This window comes from Antrostomus carolinensis, unplaced genomic scaffold (genome assembly GCF_000700745.2).
Source record: "Antrostomus carolinensis isolate BGI_N321 unplaced genomic scaffold, ASM70074v2 scaffold15745, whole genome shotgun sequence".
NCBI classification, from domain to species: domain Eukaryota; kingdom Metazoa; phylum Chordata; class Aves; order Caprimulgiformes; family Caprimulgidae; genus Antrostomus; species Antrostomus carolinensis.
This window is the reverse complement of record NW_010314398.1, coordinates 42,140-62,820: the sequence shown is the minus strand read 5'-3', so window position 1 is coordinate 62,820 and position 20,681 is coordinate 42,140. Positions and strand designations below refer to the sequence as shown.

General features: G+C 48.3%; 2 protein-coding genes across 2 annotated transcripts in view; one reads left to right on the top strand and one right to left on the bottom strand.

The window, feature by feature from the left end:
* Positions 1 to 291: 291 nt before the first annotated feature.
* Positions 292 to 9,835, top strand: FAM78A (family with sequence similarity 78 member A). The gene is made up of 2 exons (XM_010167632.2): positions 292 to 868; positions 9,307 to 9,835. Exons 1-2 carry the CDS (start codon positions 606 to 608, stop codon positions 9,833 to 9,835), a joined length of 792 nt encoding a protein of 263 aa, XP_010165934.2. The 5' UTR covers positions 292 to 605.
* A 10,523-nt stretch (positions 9,836 to 20,358) lies between these two features.
* NUP214 (nucleoporin 214) overlaps positions 20,359 to 20,681 on the bottom strand; it is a gene marked incomplete at its 5' end in the record, with an annotated part of 41,556 nt that continues 41,233 nt past the window's right edge. The window contains one exon of the mRNA XM_029084879.1: positions 20,359 to 20,570. Coding sequence (XP_028940712.1) covers positions 20,537 to 20,570 — 34 coding nt within the window. The remainder of the gene's footprint in view (positions 20,571 to 20,681) is intronic.

Here is a 20,681-nt window from a genome sequence, read left to right as displayed (position 1 = left end):
TTTGCATTTTCCACCCATCGTTTCTTTCTCTTATTATTGTAATTTTTGTGCGAAAGGAAGTTATGAACAACTGCAAGTCAGGAAGTGGAAATCCACACCGGTTGTGACAAGCTGGGGCTAAAAACTATTTCATTATTTATATAGATGTGTCTATCAACATTCTGCTTTTCATCCAAAGAATAAAGGGAAATACCGGCTAGTCCTATGGCTGAGGGTGAATGACAGACCGCATCTGAAGAAAGGAAGGACTAAATATATCAGCTAAGAACACCACTGTTATTTATTGAACTCAAGAGACTTTTTTTTTTTAACCCAAAGACTGTTTGAGCAAGAGATTTAATGGGTCATTAAAAGGGGAAAAAAAAAATTAAAGGCCCTTTTGCTTCTGAAGTGCAGCTAACCTCAAAAATAGGAGCAGTACTTTACGACAGATACTCCAATTAAGGCTTTATGTGATGAATTTTCTATCCTATGGATATCAGTTTTGAAATTACAAACCAAGAAGATCTATAATTGATCTAGCACCAGATAATTTCAATGCCTAATATTCCCCAGGATTGCTGGAGTACCCTCGGAGCTGCGTCGGACTGTATTCAGGGTATGCCATGGGCTGTATTCAGAGTATTAGCTGCAAATCCAAAGTTTTCCGGGAAAGTATTTCAGTGATTGAAGTCAAAGCCTCCATCGATCCCATTCCCACCAGCATCGACGAGTCCTCCAGCGTGGTCCTGCGCTACCGGACCCCTCACTTCCGAGCCTCTGCGCAAGTGTTGGTGCCCCCTATTCCCAAGAAGGAGACCTGGATCGTGGGCTGGATCCAGGCTTGCAGCCACATGGAATTTTACAATCACTACGGGGAACAGGGCATGTAAGTATTTCCAAGAACGCGGGTGAGCGGGTGCATTTGCCGAGCGGGAAGAAAGAGCAGGAGGACCATGGTTTGGCTGGGAAATACTGGGTTAAACCAAGAATTATAATCCAGTTGGTTTGATTTTCAAACCCAGCTCTTCTGAAACTTAACAGGACTTTCTCATATGTCTAAAATACAGGAGAGCTTGTCCCTGCCCTTTTAAAAGGGTCAGTATTTTTCTCTTCTAATGGGAACGTGCCCAAGCCCTAACCAAACTCCGCTTGTTCCGTTAGGAACCCCAAAGCAACACCATATTTCACAACAGCTTTTGAGCAGCGCTGGGGATCCTGAAATCCCAGGCCAGCTCTGCCACGACAGGCACCCCTGTTTCCATAAACATTTTACAAGAGGGGTTCCCCTGACCACCAGCTCCTCTTGTCTCCATCCCACCCCATCCCTTACCAGGTAAAACTGCGCCATTGATGAGCCCCAGGGACGCACAAGGGCTGACACTTGTGGCACGGTGTTGTCCCCAGGGTGCTGTCCTGCTGCTGCAGTTGGCTGTGGCTGGGGGATTTGTAGCCCACCAGCTCTGGGAGCACATTGTAACGTCAGAGGAGGAATCCCTGCTTGCTTTGCCCAGGGGAGCAGACAGCCAACAGGGAAAGAACAAGATGGATTTAACCCACTGATAATTAAACCCTTTGTATCACCTTGGAGCAGGGTGAAAATTTCCCATTACTCTCCTTTTGGGTAATGTCAGAGTGGGAATATATAAGTATATATGAAAGGGAGGGGGAAATCTAGGGGCTCTTTGCACACCAAAAAACCCCCCTGTTACTGGTTAGACAGTCATAGTGAGACAGGAATGAGTCAAATTAAAATGTCACCTCCCTGCTGTGAAGAGTCATCTCTCCCCAGTACCCCCCACCGGTTTGTTCACCAAAGGGTGTTGCAGGCTTTGGCTGGTCGTTCAATCAGCAGCAGCACCTGATCTCCAAACACCTGCACAGAACAGCAGCGCTGCGGCTCATGGTGCTGGGCAGCACCAGGGGCAGCAGAAATCTGGCTGTCCAGCCACAGTGACAAAACCTGACCACAGGGCCTGGTGCTGGCAGATGGTTTGGTGGCTGGAGGTGCTGATGCTGCCCAGTCCCTGGGGACAAGGGAGAAAGGACAGGAAGGTCAAGTCTAAGCAACCCTCCTTCCTGCTCATCCCAAGTGCCCTGTGGCAGGAGGATGCTGGCTCTCAGCTGGCATTCTGGGTGGCTTAAAAAAAAATAAAGGGTGGATGAGGAGGGCTGAAGAAGGACGGGGACATGGAGTGGGGCTGGAGAGCAGGACAAACTCTGACTTGATACAGCGCTTTCCTGAAGGCCTGAACATCTGCACGCACAGCCTGGCCCTTCCTCCCTCCCTCCCTCCTGCCTGTAAGCCCAGATAAGGACACGGGTTCAGCATCTCAGACGTAAAGCGACTATGCGTTGTAAGATGTGGAGCAGAGGGAAGGGCACGCCACATGCAACAGACTGTCCCCACTTCTGTCCCCATGTCCTCTCTCTGCTCAAGCAGAAAGTGCCTTGAGAAGCAAACCCCAGCACCTGGCAAACAGTGAGATGCAGACCAGCTTATCTTGATTTTAAAAGTACTTACAACAGCCCCGAAATCTGTAGGCTTTTTGGCTCCAACACCATCTTTAGCAAGGACAATTTGTTGCTCAGATGTTCCCGATTCCAGGCCTTTGGGATTTGCATGTGTAATTCTCAGGCTCATTTAGAAATCCTGTCTTTAGCGACCAGCTGCAAAGGAAAACAGAAAAGTCCACTGCATATAAATACAGCTCACATCCACCGAAATAAAGAGGACTGGGCAGAGAACTGTTCTGCTGGTGCTGCTGTGGGCTGCAAACCTCGACAGGTCCTTTCATTTCTCTGCACCTGAGTTTCCCTGTGTTTAAGATGAGGATTTGGTACAGTCTTCCCTTACTGGAATGCTTTGAGACACACACAAAAAAAAACCAAACCAAAACTTGTATCTACAAGCTAAGTGCTGGAAACAGGTAGTCAGAATTAAACACTGCAGCTATGTAGGAGAGCTATTAGCAAGAAAATAACGGAAATAAAGATTTTTTCCTAGGAGGTTCATTCACATTTAACTGATATTAAAAAAAAACCCAAAGTTATCCAAACATAAGTAGGAATTGGTCTGCTCCTCTGCTCTCTTTCTATAGATCTGTTGCCATCTGAAAGCTGTAAATAAAGGCGTTTGGGAGGAAAGGCCTCTTTTAATGCCATTGAAACATGCTCTTGGAAGACCTTTATATAGAGAGAGGTTCGACACAAACCTATCCGAAAGGATGCGCCAAGCCTTTAGCTGGTGTAACTCAACATAATCCCACTGACCTCCCCAGAGCTGCATTGATTTATGCCAACAGAGTATTTGTCCCAACTTTCCATGATGAAGAGGCTACTGCAACATACTTTTTTTTTTTTTTTTTTGTAATCACTGTGGTGACAGGCAAACAGAAAACTGCAAATAATAAAAAAAATCAGTCAGTTAACTGGAGCATCAATACTTACAATAGGTTTTGGATTAATTTTTCACTTTTATGCTCCAAAGTTGTTAGCTGTGTATAAGCTGGCCATTAGGTTGAGGATAGAAACAGCTGAGAAATACTGGAGCAGATGGAGCTGTGCATAACACTCCTAAAGGGATGTTAGCTGCAGAGGGGATAATGTAGACACACGCATTTAAAGTGGCACTGACAATTTTGGGGCTACATGCAGCTTTTTTAAATGTAAAGGCACATTATTAAAGCTCAGATAACACATAAATGCTGGCATTTTTTTACATGCAAGTGAGGAGATGCTGCTGGGAATGTGAAAATTCCCAGCATGAGGATGTGGACGTGCTTTCTGATCCCTGCTCCGTACAGAACTGGGGCAAACTCCTGCTGGGCTCCGTGGCTGGTGTTTCTGCTGCCCCTGAGCAGGGTTTTACCCTGTACCCTTAGAGAAGGATGCTGCTGTGCAGTGGGAGCCTTCAGGATCAGGCTGCAGAGCTCTGAGCTGTGCAGGACACGCTGGACCAGGTCCCCCCTGGGATCTCATGGGGTGGGTGCCGGTTTCTGCACCCGGTTGTGCAGCACCTGGTGGGACCCGTGTCAGCGACTGAGCGATGCTGGAATGGCATTATCCAGCCTTGTTTCTTCATCTCCATGGAGATGTGCAAGAAGTGGTGCGGATGGAGATATGCAAAACAGAGAGATAAATAAATTTGGATTTGAATCTGATCAGCCAAGAATCTGGAGAAGTTTCAGGTAGATATTTCTCCCCAGGAGGACCTGATGGGGCAGCTGGGCAGCATGACATCATCACTTTACATTACCCGGCATCTCTCTCTTGCTAGATTAAATCTTCCGTGCCCTGCAGCAGAGACACAATGAACTCGAGAAATCGACTTGTCAAGAGAATAAACCCTCAATCCTCGGGAGGGAATGCACAATCAAAAACAGATTCACCAAAGAAAAAAAGGTCAGCTCAGCATGGGAATTTACGGAGATACCCCTCCAGGGGTTCGGGGAAAAGGCTTCGCTGTCCTTACGTGGCCCCAGCCCTCACCTATATGCTGTTAAGCATGCGCCTTAGCCTGGTCTGCTTGAGCCTGCTCAGCTAATCCTGCAGAAATTTGTCCTTTTTCCTTAATGCCAGTTTTCTGCTGGTTTCACTCCCTGCACCGGTGTGCAGCAACCATCACTGCCGGTTCAAGAGACGAGGCAGGAACATGCAGCTGGAGGATGGGGGGAAGAGGGACCACAGCAGCGTGGCTCCGACAGCTGGGAACATCATCTTAAATTTCCTTCCTGTTCTTTGCTATAACCCTGGATTGAATTGCTTGATGTGCCGGAGTAGGTGAGAGAGACACTGTAAAGGACAATTTAAAATTAAGCAGCTGTGAAGATCAGGTTTTCTTTCTTTCAGCCAGTCACCAGTGGAGGGAAGCAGGTAGGAGCAGGGATGTGAAATACCCGAGACAGCTTTTCATTGCGCCCACACATCGCACTGGTACCTGCATTGAGCACAGTCTCTGTCTGAGTGGGGCTTCTCTTATCTAGGGAGCTGGTGGAAAGGAAGGGTGTGGAAAAGCTCAAGGTTATGCAAATCCAGCTGGCCTGTGAGTAATTAAGAGCTGGCTTTAAGGAGCTGGGGCTGAGGATGCAATAGTCTGATGCCTCCCCAACACCTGTCTGAGAAGGTTAACTGAACATACCTGTGTCACTGTGGGATGCTGCTGTCCTGGGATCTACTGTCTCTGCACAGGGGTTGCTTCTGTTTGTGCCGTGGAGCAGCCGTCTGGAGGGCTTGGGACAAGCTGAGGCTTCACTTTGTGTGACAGAATAGGAAGAAACCTATCTGAATGAGAACTAGGAGGCTAAAACCTATATAAAGCTGCTTGGCTGTCAGCAGCAGGGCTGCAGTTGTGCCACAAGAAATAGCTCAAAGTTCCTTCTCCTGGTAGCAAGAAGACATTTGTTAAGAGGTTTGTTGGCAGCTCGAGTCTCTGGTGATGCCCATACTGACTCTGAAGGTTTCAGATGTGGCAGAATCAAACCTGTCAGTATTACAAGCCAGAATCTACTGATTTTGGAGCTGATCAGCTATAGTGAATCCATGAACCAGATAGGTTGGTTTCTTTTCATGCCTCTTCCCTGCTACTGTCAGCAAAGTGTTTACTGGGCACTTTCTGGTCTTTCCTTGGCTTGACACGACCGTATAAAGATGCTGATGTAGCCAAAGATCATTCCACAGTGTTCTTTCCAAAACCATCCAAAAGGGCAGTTGTTGGAATATTATTTAACACGGACATAACTACGTAAGCAAAGGCTACTCACCTGGCTGGCACACGGGCTTTGCTGGAACAGCAGGCGAGGGGCAACCACCACCACCACCAGCACCAACCGTTGTGCAGCCTCTGCTTTTTGCTCCAGTCACAGGATCATCACAAGGCCTCATTTTTTTTTCCCTTTACTAAGCTGCACAGCTAAAGCGTGATGGTTTTGAAACCCCAGGGTTAACCGCACTCGCTAGAATTAGGCACAAAGAAACAGAGGACAGTTTCTTCTTCCCTGTTCCTGCCCACGCCTTGTCTGAAGCAGGGTGCAGCTCTGAGCCACCCCGAGCACAGCCACGCTGCTCACGAACACGCTCAGCTTCGTGGTGAGGTTTCTCAGGCTCTGCAGACAGCATCCTGCCTTCAGCCACCAGCCCGGGCCCTGACACAACTCCACTTTTTTGCTCTCGTTTGAACCCTGGGCAAATCCCAAGAAGTTCCTGCAATTCTGTACTGGTCTGGGGGTCAGATATGCTTACTGGGAATGAAGATGGGGACAAGCAGATCTTAGTTGACCTGTAGTTTCTGAGCATCCTCTACCTGATTCTCCTGCCATTTGCCCACCAGCCTCTGATCCAGGAAGGCTGGAGTAGTCAGGGAGTTAACCAGCCTCTTGTAGCATCTCAGGTCCTGGTTTGGCACCTCCACATGCGCAGAGATGCTGTGGCTGCACCGAAGCACCACGCCTATCACAGAGTGAACCTTGAGGAAATTGTCACATCTCATCCCCAGGTGACAACCAAGCTGAGTACCAGCCACTGTCTGAGTGGGAAGTAATCCCAAAGCATCTGCTGCAAGGGAGAGGAGGAGCCCCCAGATGGTGTTTCAGAGGTGGGCTGTGCAATGGGGAGGATGCGGGGGGCTGCAGAGCATGGACCTCTGCTCATCCACGCACCGAGGGCCGAGTTCATCCAACACACCCGGAGCTTTTCCCTTCTCGGCTCTCCCTGGAGCCAAAGTGACTCTGATTTAGAGAGCAGAGCGTATAAACATCTCCCCAGTGGCTGGAGGTCCTGGCAGGGATGCTCCGGGATCTCCTTTTGGCTGCCTTGGCTGAACATTTTCTCCCAGGGAAAGGACTCCCTCTGTCTGCTGGCCATCAGCTCTGGGAGAGGATTGCTGCAGCCGCCGTGTCGTAGCTGACAGCAGCCCCCCTAAATCTGTGCGGAGAGACGTCATCGTGCTTCCATCACGCCCGGCTGCTGCTGCTGACCCCCAGTCCTGCTGCTCGGAGCATCCCTGCACCCCTGGGAACATCTCACATCCCGCTCTTAACCCCCTGAGGTCCTGCCACACCATCCAACCTGCAAACCAGCCGCCTGCTGCACGGTGCAGCCCTTCACCCAACCTGCCATGGCACAGGAGAGAGTTATTTTTTTTTTTTCCTAGGACCTTTGCTCACATGGAAAAAGATAAATGAGATCTTTATATCCCAGCTAACTGCGGAACCATCCAGTGATTACAAACATGGAGGCACTTTATGGTCATTAACTAATTAACAATCAGAGCAGCCTTGTGAGACCATCACTTTAGTCCTGGCCAGCAGAGAGGAGGAACCCATGCGCCCAACGTGTCCCCCCTCAACCTGCCTGTGCCCGGCCACAGCCCCCGCTCCAGCCAAGGGGCTATTTTAAGCCACAGCACTGGACTTAGGAAAGCCTCAGACAGTTCCTCTGACAAGCCCCAGCATGTCCCCTATGTCTCTCTCCCAAGATAAACCATGTCCCACAGCACGATCCACAGCGGGGAGGGTGCACAGCACCACCACAGCGGGGTCCAGTGCAAATGCCATACTGGGAGCTACTGGGAGCGAGCTGCTGCCGCTGCCACACAGCCCCTTCTGCCAACTCAACAGTGGGGACATCATCTCTGGTTGGGGCAGGTGACAATTCATAAGCAAGGTAAATTAGAGCCACCTCTACCAGCTTGGTTTTTAAAAGAATGTCCTTAAAATGCCTGGCACAGGGTCTGTGGTTGTGCCACCTTAGTACCTTCACTCTGCAGATATCCAACCCTTTTCCTGAGACATTTACAGTAGTTTGCTTCCATCAGCAAATCTAATCTTAAAAATTAAATTGGAAGTTAATTAAAAAAAAAATATTCCAGTTGTGCATCGGCGTTTTGAGGTGACAGAGGACCATTTTCACTAACTTTCTTGCTCGAAAGACTGACCTTTCCATCAGCCTCACAAGCACTGCGCCCAGACGACCGGCTCAGGCAGTTTTCCAAGCTGGCTGACCTCGGACTCTCTGATTACTGTAACACCATCCCCAGCCCAGAGCCTGGTGTGCAGCCTTTGAACTGGGTCCTTCAGGGACTGGAGAAGGATGGGTTACACTTCCAGCGCCAGACTGGGGTGGGGAGGGACAGTGGCTTATCCAGAGAGAAAACACGTGTTTGCAGGTAGGGACTGAAAAGAAAGAACAGACTGGGGTGATGGGAAGCTTTATGGTCCAGTTGAGTCCTTGATCTTAGTTCCACCACTGAGGTCAGCTCTCCTGTGGCCTCACCCCCAGGGCCAGCTCTGAGCTTGCCCCTTCTTCTACCAACACAGGAGATTTTGTCCTATTGAGAGAAAGAAACTCAGCCCTGAGCCCTGCTCTCACTGGCACAAGAGCTGAGATCCTGAACACAGCGCTGGAGCAAGTCCTTGTGTTCAGCCATGTTTCCCTGAGCACCAACCCTTTGGAGCCTTACTTAAACACCAACATATTTAGAACACCTCCAAGTAGCCACCGGTCCCTGCAAGGAAAGCCCTGGCCCTGCAGGGTGACGGTTCCTCAGTGGGGTTTAACAGCAGGACAGACTTTCATGATCAGTCCTGGAAATTTGCAGACACAGTTTTAATGGCAGGGATGAGGTCTTTTGCCCTGAGCACCAACCCTTTGGAGCCTTACTTAAACACCAACATATTTAGAACACCTCCAAGTAGCCACCGGTCCCTGCAAGGAAAGCCCTGGCCCTGCAGGGTGACGGTTCCTCAGTGGGGTTTAACAGCAGGACAGACTTTCATGATCAGTCCTGGAAATTTGCAGACACAGTTTTAATGGCAGGGATGAGGTCTTTTGGCAGGATCATAGAATCATAAAGGTTGGAAAAGACATTTAAGATCATCAAGTCCAACTGTCAACACAACACCACCATGCCCACTAAACCATGTCCTGAAGGGCCATGGCTACACATTTTTTGAACGCCTCCAGGGATGGTGACTCCACCACTGCCCTGGGCAGCCTGTTCCAATGTCTGACCACTCTTTCAGTAAAGAAATTTTTCTTAATATCAATCTGAATCTTCCCTGGTGCAACTTGAGGCCATTTCCTTTTGTCCTATCACTACTTACTTCAGAGAAGATATCAACACCCACCTCACTACAATCTCCTTTCAGATAGAGAGCAATAAGGTCTCCCCTCAGCCTCCTCCAGACCAAGGATGGTGTGAAAGGCACAAATACCAGTTAAAGCTAAAAGAGGAATGTGTTCACAACTCCTTCCTCTCTTTCCTTGAAGTGCACCATATTTCTAACCTGATTAATTAATGCATTATCCATAATTTGTTGTTGATGGCAGGTCAAGTTGGGAGCTTCCAGACCTACTGGATGGTAAAATCCAGGCCATCAGTGACTCAGATGGAGTGAACTATCCCTGGTATGGAAACACAACAGAAACCTGCACCATCGTGGGTCCCACAAAGAAGGAGTCCAAGTTCAGCATCAGCATGAACGACAACTTTTACCCGAGCGTGACGTGGGCAGTGCCCGTCAGCGAGAGCAACGTGGCCAAACTCACAAGCATTCACCGGGATCAAAGCTTCACCACCTGGCTGGTTGCAACCAACACAGCTACCAACGAAATGGTGACCTTGCAGACTATCAAATGGCGCATGAGGCTGGGCATCGAGGTGAATCCCAGCAGACCCCTGGGGCAGCGTGCCAAGCTGCAGGAGCCCTCTGCTCAAGAGCAGCCCCAGGTCCTTAGCAAGAATGAGCCAATACCACCCAGTGCCCTTGTCAAACCCAATGCCAATGATGCTCAGGTACTCATGTGGAGGCCAAAGGATGGACCACCGCTTGTGGTGATACCTTCAAAACACCGATAATATAAACCTGGCGTCCCGGCACCAAAAGGGAGAGAAAAAAAACCCAAACAAACAACAAAACACAACAGAGCAAAACAATCACTTAGGTATTAGAATACACACTTATAATCTGAGCAAAATCAAAATGCACTTTTTATTCATTCTACAAATGCAACCATTCTACCTTCTCCCATTGGGACGGATTTCACTGTGCTAAAGCTAAAGAGGAGACCTTTGACTGGGGTCTGTCTCACCACTGGATTCCTAAGGGAAGAAATTAACACTGATCTCTACCCCTATAGCTTTGTTTTTTTTCTTCCCTACTTTAGTTACTGTTTGAACTTCAGTCTCATTAGCTTGTCCAGACTGCCCAGAAGAATAGAAATATTTTATTTGGGATTTTAAGAGTTTTTTGGTTTTGTTTTTGTTTTTTTTTCGGTGAGAATGAAACAAGTTCCTGGAGCAAAAAGTTGACCATTTAAGATAAGGATTTTTATTTTTTTTTAAGCTGTAAGGTTCTGAGTTGCAAATCCAAGTCATGCGGCCTTATGTAGACTTTGCTTTGCATTGCCAAACTTTTGCCTTAAAGCTGTGTTTGAAAAAACAAAACAAAACACCAAAACCAACACCAAAACCACCATCAGGCAGAATGTCCTTTCTACAGAATTTTTTGGGAGAAAGTTTTGGAACAAGGAGTAGATTGTCTCTGTCACGGGCTGATGGATGAAAAGGCCATGAAATTGGAAGAAGCATCATAAAAAGAAAATCTTCCTGGTTTTAAACCCTGGAATCAGGAAGCATGGAAATAATCTCAGTTTTAAAGCAATGCAAATAACAAACCTGCTGTAGGATGTCTCTTGAGTGGGAGCTGCTAGGCCATCTCCCTGCTTCGTGGAAGGGGTAGCAAGCAAGCTCAGCCTCCTGTTAGCATTATAATATGGGATAATCTCAAAGATGGAATTGTAGCCCTGGGAGTCAACATAAATCAAGAGGGGGGGATGTTCAACTAGGTTTGTCTTTAGGACATGCAGATGGTTGCCCAGCTAGCCCATGGTCTCACCTTCTCACGGTGTAAGAGCCAATGGCTCGTGCATCGGCTGTTGTTGGGTGAAGCTCTGTTACCCCATTTTCCCTGTGAAATCCAAACGATAGAGCTGTAAAAAGAGCAGGATATAAAAATGATCCTTCTGAAGTCATTGGAGATGCATGGGTGTAAGTGAGGGCAGATCTTATCTACTGAGTCTACCCAGCAATATCCATAATTCAGGAACAGCACCCATTCCTAGCAAACACTAGAAGCAAAACTATGAAAAACTCTTCTTCCCATGATAACAAATCATGTTTGGGTTAGTAGATAATTTTCTTCCATACAACCTCATGATCTACACGACTGTCAGGAATGGGGTGCAAACAGGACCATGGGTGATTCTGTACCTGTCTGGTTACGGCACAAACATCTATGTAGCAAAGGGTGGCACATGAGAAGGGGGAAGCAGGGCAACACCTGAGTCTTGGGTGTAGATCCTCCAGTAAGGAAGGTGCACTTGGAGCAGGAGGTGAAACTTGCAGGTTTTAATAAGGACCTTGTCCAGATGGCTTCAGAGATAACCAGATGCTCTTCTGCAGAGGAAGGCAGCACGGAGAAGCTGTTTGAAGGGGAGGGGACACAGTTTACAGGCAGAGGAAATTCTGCAGTGGAGGTGGCATCTGGAGGACAGGGCACAGGATGGGGAGCGGAGGATCTGCTCTCTTGCTCCAGCACATGGCCTGAGGCAGATCACTTCCTCTTCCCTCTGCAGCTCCTTCCCCTTGATAACATTTCTTCCTCTTATTAACAATTTGCCTCAAGAGCTGGGACTGAAGAGAGCTCAGCGTGCCAAATTCAAGCCTGGCCCAGCTGAGTTGGTCTGAACAGGTCTCACAACCACAGACACGCTGCTCAAAAGGCTCTCCCCTCAGGGAGACACTGATTAGCTGCTATTGCCATCTTCATCTTCCACACAGGACATTACCAGCAAGAAATTCTCCTTCCTTATTCTCCAAAGCCACACCGTCTACTTTGGCAACAGATTGAACATCACCACCTGCCTGGGGAAAGCACTCCCAGAACGTACACCTCCTCCCGTGACAGTCTCAACCAGCAAATGAAGATCCTGGGTCCCTGCAACTGCACTCTGTCTCCAGGGAGCCTGTCCTCCTCCCTGCATCGCTTTTCAGAGATGCTCAGCCACGGAGCCGCTCTCTCCAACCCACAGATCTTTGAGGTAGGAAGTCCAGCATTACAAGCAGCTTGCAAACAAATGGACTGGAACAAACCCAAACCCACAAGCCAAAGGTTGCCTGAATCTAGGCTTTGGGACTCTAAAGGATGAAGCTAGGGAGACTTTGACTTGCAGAGTCACTCTCTGTATTAAACTCCATTTTCTCACACGGATTCAAATCCTAACTAGAGCTCTGCTGGCAAAGCCCTTTGGGACTTGTCTGTATTTTCTCTTCGGCAATACATGCAGAAGAGGACAAAACGTGAGCTGCAGGTGAAGAGCTGAGAACACTTGCATGCATCTCAGCTACTGCTTAGATGCTCTCCTGGGCAGCCCGGTGGGTGGGAGCGGAAGGGGTATTTATGGCTGGTATTCACTTTGTCTCCAGGTGCTGAGTCCTTACAGTTCTCACTGATGTCAGCGTGGGTCACAGAAATCAGATCCAGTTGTCTTAATTAGCTGCACGAAGGAATTCCAAGGAAAGATTTCTTCTCAGTCACCAAAAAAACTACATTCAGGGAACACCTACGTCCTTTTCCACTTAGCTTTGTGTTGGACTTCAGTCTCCCAGTCCGTTAAGTAAATTAGTTCCTCCTGCTCCCTCTACCTGGTGGACTGGATGCATCCATGCAATTTGATAGTAACCTCTTGGCTAAATCGTCCTGTTTCACTGAACAGACACAGCTAAGCAGTAAATAGAAAATTCAAATTTCACGTTGGGGTCAGCTTTGCATGGACCTTTCCCTTCCCAAAGAATGCCTTTATCCCATGCCTAGGTCAAAACGTGCCCTCCCTCCTCCATTTACATCACCAGACATGGCATCGAAAATGATGCTGCCTCTCTGGAGATTTCACGTGTTGTGATTAAAAGAGATGTTTTTCCAATGCTGCTTCATTATAAAACTGATGGGGACAGATTGAATATAAAAGGAAAGGTGACTGGAAGAACCAGGTGCTGTAGACATCACTATTGATAGGGCTGGTTAATGGTTAGAACGGGGATTGACAGGGTCCCAGTGGGGACTTAGATGTCTGGGGACCTGGGGCATCCTGCACTGAGTGAGGTGGTAAATCAGCAGAGGTAAAGAAAGCTCCTTCTCTGGCAGCTTTTTGCAGAACCAGGAATGCACAAAGGATAAAAGATCCGCTGGGAAGGTGATGGGGCACCAACATGGGATACTGAGCTTGTTGCTGCCTCACCTCTCCCATCAATGCTCAGCTCCTTACGGCCCCAAATCACCACTGGAGCTGAGTGTAGCCTGACCATCCCTGTCAAAATCCCGGAGTGGTCCAGCATGGGAAGCACAGGGTGAGCCCTGGCCAAGCCCCTCACCTGTCCCCTCTCCCCCATCCAGCTGTGGGGCAGGGGCCGCCCAGCACGGCCAACACGCCGGCAGCAGCACAGCCATTTGCTTCTCCTTTCCTACCCTTGACACAGAGACAAGCACGGCGAGAGAGGGGCAGCCCCTGGGAAAGTCAATAAAGACATTAAGCAGCGCTGAGGAGGGGTAGAGCTGCTGAGCCTGGGTCCGGCAGGGGGGGGTCCGGCGAGGCTGCCCGAGCCCCGGCATGGCCGTGCCCCCCTGCCCTGGCTCCTGGCGCAGCAATAAGAATCATTCTTGGTCTTGTAGAGAAACTGTGAAAAAAAAAATAAAAAAATCAAGATGTACCAAGTCTGGACATTTACAGAGATGTAAAAAACCCAAAACTCTGCTTTTATAACAGAGAAATAAAGTGAAGTTTTCAAACGCGTCTGCCTGGAGTCCTTTGGGCAGTGGCTGTTTTTAAACAAACGCCTCCACTACCTCTGCACTCACCTTTCAAGGCAGTGATAAACCCCCTATTTACCGTGAGCAACTTTTCTCCCCATTTCAGCTCTTATGTTGCATCAGATGGAGCGCGGAGGTTTCTGGTTAAAAATACCAGCCGACATCCTGCATCTTTCATGAGCAGGCTGCTGTGCAGCTCCTGGCGGCAGGACAGAGCCGAGCACAGGCAGCTGCTGAACTTCTGCACGGTTCTGTTTCCTGATGCTCTTTGCTTATTTAGCAAAAGCCTGGTCAGATGTTGGCTGTAAACACCACATCTGGAGAGGGGCATCGGTGGTCCCTGGGTGGCAGAGAGCAGCTCTGCCCTTTCAGACCTGGGCAAACGAGAGGTTAAAAGCTGTTAAAAACGATGAGCTGGGTTTCAGTACCACACTGCAGTCATTTCGCTATCCAGCCCCTACAAGATTTTTCAGATTTAGGTTCTGCTTGCTTTTCAGTAAAGGAAACTGTCAAAATTATTTTCAGAGAGCAGGGGAGTGCTTGGCCAAGCAGCCAGCACAGTTCCTGTGCTAACCAGTTAACCCACAGTAACCAGATAACCCAGAGGGCCCAACCCAGGCACCTTCCAGGTCTGAGCTCCAGCTCCTCCTGCCATGAGCTGATCCGGCTGTGGGCTCCCTTCCCACCAGCTGTGCCCCAACGCAAACACAGGTGGGTCTTTTTTAAAAAATTATTCTTTCAGTAGTTTTGCTGCTTTGCTGCTCTCTGATCCAGCCTGCAAAGAAGCATCAAAAAACAATTCATCTCAAAAAGCAGCAGAGGAAAGGTTTTCTCTGTCTGCTGCAAGATGCTGCTGCTGCTGCATTGGCTCCCACCCAGCACCCCCAGGTTGGGCTGGGGGAACCACACCACACTCAGGGCTTTCCCAGCACATGTCCTCATCCTTCCTGGGGCTTCCCCCAACAAGAGGTTCCTCGCACCCCTGTCTCCCCTTCACTGCATCTCCGTGGAGTCAACGAGAGCTTGTTACAAGCCTGTTATGCCCCTTAAAGGTTGTAGCCAATCTTTGCAGCTCAAGAACCTTTTGCACACTGGGCCCAGGCAGCAGGGAGACCTGGAACCATCATCCACAAACCACCAACAGCCACATAGTTTGGGAAGCTCCACCAGCATGTATCAGTGACACAAACCCCAGTGCTGGAGGGAAAGGGGAGGAATGTAGTGGAGGTCACGGCTCGAGGAAAGGAGCGTGCATGGATGGAGCCCAAGCAGAGGAGAGGACAGGTTCTGAGAGGGATTCCTTTCCACAGTGGAAACGCTCCAGCCTCATCTGTTGATAGCAGGTTAAATTTAGATGTCCTAGTTTTGGAGGGAGGGGAGGAGGGGTGGAGAGGGGACACCAGCCAACCCACAGCTGTTTTGGGTGACACTCTGAAAAAGCCAAAAGCACCCAGTCACTTATTGTCTGCACAGAGACATTTGAAATCCTCCTGAGATGGAGCAGGAGGACGGTGGGAAGGACATTGGCTGCTGAAGGCAGCAGAGCCCGGGTGCTTCAGGTAACACCAACACCAGCCCTTTATTGCAGTGCATTTGTGAATCAAACTTCACCTTTCTAGAGGTTTGGTCACTTGGCTTTGTGATTTTCTAACGTCACTTTACAGCAGAATGAGGTGACAGTTCCTTCATTTGAAGAAATACCCTCTGGCCTCCACGGTCCTGCTCAAAACTTCTTGCAGTGACTTCTCTCTGCTGATGCAAATCAGGTTTTGTTTCCCATTTCTTCTGTCTCACACCTTGTAAAGCTGTTCACGTGCAGCAGCTGCAAACATTCATTATATTCCTTCATGTTTTCAAGTTTTAAAGCATAATAGTTTCAGCAATGCACTGAAGAGCCTTGAAGCATCTATTAAAAAAAAAATACTGTGTTGTGTGTTGCACGTACATAATTTTAACAGAACTCCTCAATCTGCAGCAGGACTTCCAAGGCTGCCTTTAGTAACACGTTTGTAAATCAGTCCCCACAAACCTACCGGGTGCAGAGTCCGAACACAGGCGAGCAGCACTGGAGAGTCAGGTCCAACCCTACCACCATTCATAAATTTGGGCTTGTCCCACATTTCCTCCTTGAAACAGAGTCATAGTCTAAGTCACCCGTGATGCAGAAGCTGTTCTGACATCGTGTAAGCACAGCCCATCCGAAGCGTTGAAGCTCCCGGCACCTGCAGAGTAGAACCGCAGCGAGGTTCTGCAGAGAGCACCCACCCCAGCACCCTGCTCTGAGACACGGTGCTGCAAGGGGGGTGACCAGTCCCTTCCAGTGCTGGAATGGGATGCTGTGACGAGGCCAGAGCATCACCCACTGCTGTGAAGGCCCAGAGCAGTGCCACAGCCCTGCTGTATCGTCTGAGCAACGAGCGTGCTGGCAATCACACCTTCATTTTTATCTCGTGTTCAGGGAACGGTCTGAGTTCAGATACAGGCACTGGCAGCAGAGAGTGTGCCTGTGTGATAAACACACGTGTGGACAAGTCCTGGCTCTGCAGCAGGAGCCAGAGACACATTTACAGAGAAGGAGCTTTGGGACCTACTGAAAGTTGTAGAAAAACAAAGTGTGAGACAGGAAATGTGCTGAGTGTAACCACGGGATGCTCAGGGAGCCGAGACAGAAGGGCAGGGGCACATGTTGGTGTGCAGAGAGGAAAAACATACCGACATGTCCAAGCTCATCCCTTGCTGAGGAAGAGTCAGTCTTTCCTCAGTGGCTGCAAGACCCTGAGGCCTGACTGCTGCAAGGAGAAAGGATGAGGCTGGTCTTGCTGCCAACCAAGGGCCACTCATCCCTGCCGAGCTGTGGCCACCACTTCCCAGCCCCTGGGGATCAACACATTTATCTACGAACAAAAACTCCCTCGGCACTACCAGACACGCTCCTGCCAAAGCCTCATGCAGGATTATTTTTCCTTGTAAGCGATGCTGAAAGCAACGCACAAGGGCAGGACAGATGAAAACTAAGAAGGGATAAATAAAATGTCACTTCATCCTCTGGGTCTGCAGCGGCAGGGACACGTACACGGGCTGACGGGGCGAAAGGAGGCAGCTCCCCACAGGACTGCTGGCAACAGGCAGAGACCAGCGCTGGCCCAGACAGTGATCCTGGGCAAAGATGTGAGAGGAGAGGTGGTGCCACCACCTGCCTTCGCCTTTCCACTTGAATTTCCAGCTGAAGCAAGGGGCTGAGATGTTCAGAAGGACTTTTCCAAACTCCACTGTCTCTCATGGGGATCCTACTCACCCCCGAGACTCGACACACACACAAACACACCACAGCAGCTCACGATTGAAGCTGATAAGTACGGTCACATCACAAACACGTCTGGTTTCTCCCAAGGAACAGCACCAGGGTTTTGGTCAATGCTGAGTCAGCTCTGGTCCTGGCACCACTCGGGCAGGGAAGGAGCGATGAAGGATAAGGCAAGCCAAGGGATGTAACCTGGCAGCACAGGATGGCAATCCCTCCTCGGTTCAACAGCAGAGAGATGCCACCAACATTTGCCCCCCAGTCATCTCTCTGCAGCACACCACTGCAGCATGGAAGGACCAAGGCTGCCAGGGATGGAGAAACTATGACCTTCCCTCCCAGGAGATGGAGCAGATGGAGCAGTAGAGCAGAGACCACTGGTGCTCTGCCAGACACCTGTATTCTGGAATACCAAGTATTATACAGTAAAAGCCTTTAAAACAGGAGATTCAGTAATTTTTCTTTCTTTTTGTGGCTCTTTGTGACAATGCCACGTTTTGTCCCTTTCCCAGAAAAAGTCTCTTTTCTTTGGTGCTCTTCAGCCTTCAAGGAAGTAGAAATCCATGGTCAGGACTCTCCCCACTTTTGGGGAGATCCTCTCTACGCGTCCAGCCCCCTCTGCCCACCAAGCCTGTAACACCATCACCAGTGCTCTGCCACAGCCGAGCATCACCCGCACGCGGCTTTCTGCTGCCTCCAGGCCACGACGTGGTCTCAGGGGAGGGAAAAACAAGTGTGTTCTTTCATTAGGAATAATTAAGAATCCACCTTTGATAAAAGCCTTGCAAGATTTATACTGAAATGGCAAGAAAAAGACACAAGCACATTAGCACAGAAGAAATTATAAGCTCCTTCAGAGTAGTCCTGGAATGGTTGCCGAGTTATCTGAGGATTAACCAGCGCGGACAACACAACTACAGAAATGAGGGCTCCAAGCCCAGCTAGCCCTCGGCTTCTTTACCAGGTCTACCAAGATGGGGGCTTTCTGCGTTAGTAGCTTTATTCTCTGGTGGACATCTGTCCACAAAAACCTGGACAGAGGCCATAAGATCACAGGTTACCCAACACAGATGACGGACTGTAACAGCTTCTGGCAACCACCAGCCGAGCGCCACAGGCACTTGCCAAGTCCCTGAGTCATCCAATAAAAATGCAAATTTTTTCAAAGTCTTCTTCGCTACATTTTGTGCCTATTCCTGTAGGCTTGTGGTCACGATCAGCCTCTCTACGCTGCTCAGCTCCTCCAGCAGCTACTATGGAAACCAGGAGCAGCACCCGTTTCTCAAGGGCAGGTAGTTCAGGGGGTTGGGTTTTCAACCATGATTTTGGAAGCGTTGCAAGGAAGCGCGTGTTCAATCAGGATCTGGAGGAATTCTTATGGCCCTTCACTTGCAGAGGGCAAAGGAGTTAAAGCAGGTACCAAGCAGCACAGCAGAGACAACCCCCAACTGCTCCCATCATTCCAAAAAAGAACTTTAAATGGCTCAGCATGCCAACATCGCATTCTTACCAAGCCAATCTTCTCCATAGCAAGAGGTTTGTTAGCTATCTGGGAGAGCACAGCTGATATGGTCTTGCTAGGAGGTGTCACATGCCACAGCCAGGGGAGATTAATGCAAAGAATTTAAGGTCAATGGTTTGGGCCAGCTGCTATTTATAAAGAGGAAGGAAAGGAGAGCAGCACTATCACCTCTAGGCCTTCACAAGTGTTGTGTAAAGGAGAACATACTACGAGGGCACCCTTTAGCCCATCTTCAGCTTTTTGTCCCATCTCCAAATCAGCAAATTTGAGAAGAAAATTTTCTCCTGTGCTGTGTGCTGTGGTCCCAGGATCGCTGTCGCCCACTCTCTTCCGTTAGAGGGGAAGGGAGGTTATAAACAAACGCCGACAACAGTGCTGTCTCTAGTACAGCAGCACACCAGGGTGTATGGAAAAGCCTTCGAGCCTACAGCCTTGCAAAGCCTCTCCACAGCTAAAAATAAGCCCTCCTTGTACATGGTATTCCCCCTATTTCAGTGGTCTTCCTTTTTAAAGGGAACCTACCTAATGTCATTCCCAGGTGCAGAGACAGGACAGACACTTTCCACAACTAGGAGTTAAAGCAAACACTAACTTTTTAGGTTGACTTGAAAAAAACAATTTGTTCAGGAACTGTTGATAGATACAAGTATTTAGTTTATAACACTGGACTTGAAAACAAGCAGTTATCCACTACTTACAATGCCAACAAGTGACCACACGCCCACTTGTGAACCAAACCAGAAAATGACACTTGTCATCATACTGTGGAGTACTTAAAAAAAAAAAAAGTTAGAATGTTTCTGCCAAAAATAGAAAAAGCAGAAGTACCCCAGAACTTCCTAATAGGACCAACAAGATAAAACCATCCAATCTGCATGTATTCAACTAATACATAAGCTGTTACTTCAAATGCATTTTTCACAGAGCAACAAAAACCCATTACATCATTTAGAGGTTTCATGGAGGTCAGATGCATCAAATAGGAAAAGTGTTTGTCCAGAATGCCTTCAGGGCATTCTTTAAAACATTTGCTCAGTATGTTCAAGTATAAACATATGAGAATTTCACAAATGTTATTGACTAAAGCCAAGAGCTACAGGGAAAAAGTACAATCTCATACATGTTAGAAAAAATGTAACTGACAGTAGAATCCAACAGCCAAAGCCATAAGCTGCAAAATCACTAATGCTCTGGACACAGGTCACACTTCTAATTCAAGGGACAGAAGTTTTCCCTATAACCTGAGTTCCATTTTTCTGAGTTGTGTAAAATTTACAGAAAGGTAAAAATAGGGAGAGCTTTTACTTCCCACCTCTTTGCTGAATGTTACTGCCATGGGAACGTGTTCTGCACGCTGCCAGTTTCTTCTCAGATAATCTCCTATTTCTCCACTAAGCCTCTGGATCACACGTGACTCAGTTCTAGCACTTCAGCAAGATAAGCATGAGCACCATCCTATACTTAAAATTAGCAGGGTAAACTTCAGCCCCTTCTTAAGAGCCTAGGATAATCAGTCAATCTCTTAAATGAAAAATGGGCTGGTTTATCTCAGGAACCAACTTGAGCTACTCCCTTGCCCAGGCAAGGGATGAATAACAGAAAGCCAAGTCCAGTGTGGGGCTGATAACCACAGCATACATCGATTTCTTCTAGATCCGGGGAAATAAACCCTTCCCACACAAATAACATCTAGGCAGATAAAATAGTTTAATATAGAGCGAGAACAATTGTTGCATAAAAATAAGCAAAATATTTTTCTTAAAAAAAAGTCTGAGAATTTGTATTTAAAAGAAAAGCTGTTTGGATATTGATCATGTAGGTGACTCATGAATGCTGGAGCACGGTTCTACAGGAGACTTCAGGATGTTCTTAGCTTCTCCATCCACTAAATCCAGAGGAAGATCTGTGGAGCAAGAAAAGAAAAACAACACAGCAATGAGTACTAGAGTCTCCATCAGGTATTATTAATTCAGCAGATCTTTTAAACAAACTTCCAGTCTCCCTAGTATTAGAA

Coding starts and splice junctions, on each gene's coding strand:
- FAM78A (XM_010167632.2), top strand. CDS start 606: ATGGGCTGTATTCAGAGTATTAGCTGCAAATCCAAAGTTTTCCGGGAA. Junction 869..9,306: donor CACTACGGGGAACAGGGCAT/GTAAGTATTTCC, acceptor TGTTGATGGCAG/GTCAAGTTGGGAGCTTCCAG.